Source organism: Elephantulus edwardii, unplaced genomic scaffold (assembly GCF_000299155.1).
Source record: "Elephantulus edwardii isolate Elephantulus edwardi_28Jun2011 unplaced genomic scaffold, EleEdw1.0 scaffold00044, whole genome shotgun sequence".
NCBI classification, from domain to species: domain Eukaryota; kingdom Metazoa; phylum Chordata; class Mammalia; order Macroscelidea; family Macroscelididae; genus Elephantulus; species Elephantulus edwardii.
The window spans coordinates 5006482-5011186 of record NW_006399794.1 but is presented as its reverse complement, the minus strand read 5'-3'; the positions used below and the strand labels follow the sequence as shown (position 1 = coordinate 5011186).

The 4705-nt window shown below is 43.8% G+C and overlaps 1 protein-coding gene across 2 annotated transcripts in view; it reads left to right on the top strand.

Annotated features, from left to right (window-relative positions):
• The first annotated feature begins 3676 nt into the window (after positions 1-3676).
• Positions 3677-4705, top strand: part of SWAP70 (SWAP switching B-cell complex 70kDa subunit) — a 153141-nt gene continuing 152112 nt past the window's right edge. For both annotated transcript variants that reach the window (XM_006885421.1, XM_006885422.1), the window contains exon 1: positions 3677-3865. In XM_006885421.1, the coding sequence (XP_006885483.1) occupies positions 3767-3865 (99 nt within the window). In that variant the 5' untranslated portion in view covers positions 3677-3766. The remainder of the gene's footprint in view (positions 3866-4705) is intronic.

Genomic DNA, 4705 nt, shown 5'->3' with positions numbered 1-4705 from the left:
TATCTATTTAGAATATAACATAAATTTATATTTATATATACAGTATAAATGAGATATTAACATAAATATAACTTAACATGTATGTAAATCATGGTAGAAAGATGAGCAGTCTCTTCTTGTGTGATTTACTGCCTTTGAAAACCCACTGGAAGGTCAGAATGAGTCAGTTCCAACTTGATAGCACACAACAACTTAAACAGATAAACACGTAAATAGATAACCAAACTTTTACCATCTCAGCATTCTTCACCTGTTATAATTCAGTGACCTGTTTATCCTATTGTTCTACCATCACCTTTTCATTCTCTAAGCAGTGAGAGTTCTGCTTTCCTCCTTCTCACCTGCCTCTGGTGATAAACTTTAGTCTCTGTATACCTTTCCATCAGCGTAGTGTTTTCAAGGTTCAGCTGTGTTGTAGCATGTATCAAGACTTAATTTCCCTTTATATTTCCGTAATACTAATACTTCAATGTATTTATGTACTGCATTTAATTTATGTTGATAGACATTTAGCCTGTTTGCATGGTGGTAAGTCGTTCTTCTTGATGGCCAGTTATTAAAAATAAACAACATTGCCACTTCTACTTTTCTCTTTCTTGAATCACTTTCTCTGGGGAAAGCCCATTACCATGTTGTTGAGAACATCCAGCAGCCTATGGGTAGAACCACATGGAAAGGATCTGAGGCCTCCAATGACTAACCAGTATTACCTGGGTGTACCAACTTGGATGTGAGTCCTCTAGCACCAGCCAAGCGTTTGGATGACTATGTCCTGTATCTTGATTGGAAGCTCTCAAGAAACTTCAAGGAAGAACTTCCAAATTCATGACCCATAGAAAATATGAAGTGATGTTTATTATTGTTTTAAGCTGTTAAATTTTGGGTTAATTGATTTTACTATAATTTAGAATTAACCTCTGTTAGAATTAAAAACAGCTCTTTTTGTGGCATCAAAATGCTTTAAAATTTGTTTGGATTATGAGAATGGGGATTGTGGAAGAGAGGAAATTTGGAAGTTCAGGATATCCTGTTCATGCTTTTTTTAAAGAGTTTTGAAATATCTGGTGTGTCCAGATATTGAGATAGAAGAAGTGTCATCTGGTGGTTAAGTTGAACCTTGAGAATTAGGAGGATTTCCTTTCTGTAGATACACAGGGAAAGCTGAGTTAGCATGAAAATTAGAGGTTCAAATCATGAGTTTCTGCTGATTGGTAAACGCGTTAGAGCTGAGGAAGATGAAAAATAGGAACTAGATCCTGGCAGAGCGAGGGATGTCCTGAGAAAGAATGAAGTGAAATTGCCATTGTTGTTAGGTGTTGTTAGTCCACTACCTATGAACAGCAGTGTAAGTGACTCAATGAACAGCAGATCTGAACCTTGCCCTAGTCTGCACCATCCTCAGAATCTCTCATATGCTACGATCCACTGTTAGAGTTGCTGTGTCAGTCCATCTTGTTGGGGGTTTTCCTCACTTTCTTTGACCTTCTTCCTTTCCCAGCATGATGTCTCTTTTCAAGGACTGGTACCTTCTGACAGCAGGGACTGATTGATATTAACTAATAGCTCATTTCCCCCCTGCCTTTTCCCTTTAACTGGACCATCTTTTCATTTACCCCGTTTGACCTCATGCTCAATGAAGCAGCTTTTCTTTTTCTGCTCCCCTGCTCCCGCCTCAATTCCCTCATCACACTTTCCCCTTTCTTAATAAGGCAGAGGGAGAGAGATCCAGTGGCATAGTCAGTGGGAAGTTGCACTACTAACCCAAAAATAGCACCTCACTGGAGATTTGAATTAATCAGGTGTGCAGTCTCTTCCTTGATTTACAAGGAAGGTCAGTTATGAGTTTGTTCTGCCTTGACAAGAGTTTAACAGGCATATAAAAGCACATAGATAAAACCAAACTTTTATCTTAGAACAACTACCTTTTGAAAATAATTGGTGTTCATTCTCTAAATAAATATTATCCAGATTCAGTTTGGAGAGAACTGCACTGTGCCCGGTAGCTTAATTAGCTTGGAGTCTGCCAACAACGGTTATCGCAGAACACCAGCCCTGAAAGAATCTTTCCAGAATGTTGTGCTCACGTGGGGATTTGAAGGTAAAAGATCTCACCAGTGCCAAAAAATATTACTTGAACATATACAATGTTGTCGATACTCTTCTAGCCTATTTAAATTTTCTTAACTAGCTCTTCATTCTGATAAGTACAGTAGGTGGAATGATAAGCTGAGATCCTACTAGGCAAGTTTAGAAACTAAAAGGAAAATTAGTAGCTAGCTTAATAGGCAGCTAGTAGGTTGGGTTTTGATACTACACTTGATCTTAGCCAAAAGACCAAGAAGTAACATCAAGAAAACAAAGACCCTCACCACTGGGCTAACAGATTGAGAAAGGATTGAGATTGTTAATAGTTTCATTTTACTTGGATCCACAATCAACATTCTTGGAACCAGTAGTCAGGAGATCAAAAGTCGAGTTGCACTGGGAAAAATCTGCTGTCAAGGACCTCTCCAGAGTGCTAAGGAGCAATGATGTTAGTCTAGAGACTAAGATGCTTCTGATCCAGGCCATGGTCTTCTCAATTGCTTGCTATGCATGTGAGATCTGGACAACGAATCAGGATGACAGGAGAAAAATCAATGCCTTTGAATTGTGGTGCTGGAGAACAGTATTGAACATACCATGGACTGACTACCAGGAGAATAAATAGGTCTGTCACGGAGACGGTGAAACCAGTTTTGCTCCTTGGAAGCAAGGATTTTGAAGCTCTGTATCACATACTTTGGGCATGTCACCAGAAGGTACCAGTCCCTGGAGAAGACATCATTGGAAGGGTAGAGGGTCAGCACAGAAGGGGAAGACCATGGATGAGATAGATTGACACTGTGACTGGGGCAATGGGATCAGTTGTGTCAGAGACCATGATGTTGGCTCTGGATAGGGCAAGGTTCAGAGCCATTGTTCATAGGATTGCTATGAGTCGTAGTTGACTCGATGGCACAAAGCAGCAGTGGGGTTGGTGAAGAGAAAAGCTTAAAAATGTTTTCATTTATAAAATTACCTGACAAAAGTATACAACAGTGTTACACATCCTTCTTAAGGTGTGAACTAGTTTTCAACAGTTGTGGGGCAGTTAAAAGGTTGCCTGAACCCTTGCTTTTCTACAACCAACTTAAATCTTGACTCCGCCACTACCTGTCCACTACTGAGCGGGCATCCGTGTACCTTTGCGAAATAATGAACTAGCCTCCCCATAGGCCTTTTTCTGCCTTCTCTCATTTCCTACATTCTATTTGGGCACTATGGTAGCGTTTGAGACCCTGCCAGGGGTCTTGACTAGTCTCCTTCGACCGTGACTCAGTCTCCCAGACTTGGCTGGTGTTCCTTATTCACTATGGGGAGAGCCCTCTGGAGCCCTACTCAGATTCTTTGGTTTTTCCTCAAGGAGATGTGCTTGTTTTGGGTATAAGCAGAAAGAGAAAATGGTCAAGGTTGTCTCGGAAAAAAAATTGGAGTACTGTGGTGGTATTTATGGCTCTGTTTGGAACAGTAAACGGAGCCTTAGCAGCCAGGGTGGGGTGAACCGGCGACCCCGAGCTGCCCTAGAGACTAAGGTAAGTGCCGAGGGGGCGTGGCCCGTGGGGGCGTGACCCGCCTTGGTCACGTGAAGGCGCTGCGGAGGCGGCGTGGGCGGTGGCTGAGGGGCGTCAGAGGGACCGAGGGGCTGGCTGAGCAGTCTGGTAGTTGGGCCAGCAAAGCTGCAACCATGGGGGGCCTGAAAGACGAGCTGCTCAAGGCCATCTGGCACGCTTTCACGGCGCTGGATGTGGACCGCAGCGGCAAAGTCTCCAAGTCCCAGCTCAAGGTGGGCGCCCGGCTCTCGGACCCCTGCCTGCTCCCGGACACGCGCGCATTTCCTTGCGGGGAGCGGGGTTAGCCAGGCGGGAGAGGCGGCCGGAATGCGGGCGGGCGGCCTGCTGCGGCCGGAGAAGGCACACTGGAGGGATTCGGAACTTTGTAAAAACCTTGCTCTTGCCTTTTAGACTTTCCCACTTTAAAGGGGAGTGCTGGGGAAGTTGAAGTGTGGGAGTCTGAAGGGCAGATCGGGAACCCTGTTGTCACGGGACTTAAGAAACTTTCGCTCTCAGAAAGGGAGGTGTTGGGAACTCGATTAAAGAAACTCCAGCTGAATTTCTTCCTTACTCTGAGAGGGAAAGGGAAGTGCTAGGGAAGGTCTTTGGCTGTAATTCTATAGTCCAAAGCCCTATAAAGACATCAAAACAGCTCGCTGACCCCCAGACTCTCTGGGGCATTCAGTACGGGCAGAAATGCCTCGGTGCCCTGACTGGTGGGAACCTCACCGCCTAGAGTCTTCGGGTTCTGGAACTAGAGCGTGTGCTTTTTACCCGGGTGCTAGTTCCGGGTGAGAAGCACTGATCTTTCTAGCACTCGGCAAAATCTGTTGGTTTTACACAGTCTTTATTGGGGCGGTCCAAGACCCTGCCACTGAGAGAGCATATAAAATAGAAATAAAGGTTTGATTGTAATCGAAACAAGCCGGAGGAGCTGTTCATAGACATTTTCAATATATGCATTTTGGATTTGAATGTCTGATATTTTTTTAGCCTCTTCTGGAAAAGGGTTTTTGAAGATTGGTTGTGCTTTGTGTATTTCTTGCAGTAATCAAAGTGCTCTTATGTATAGG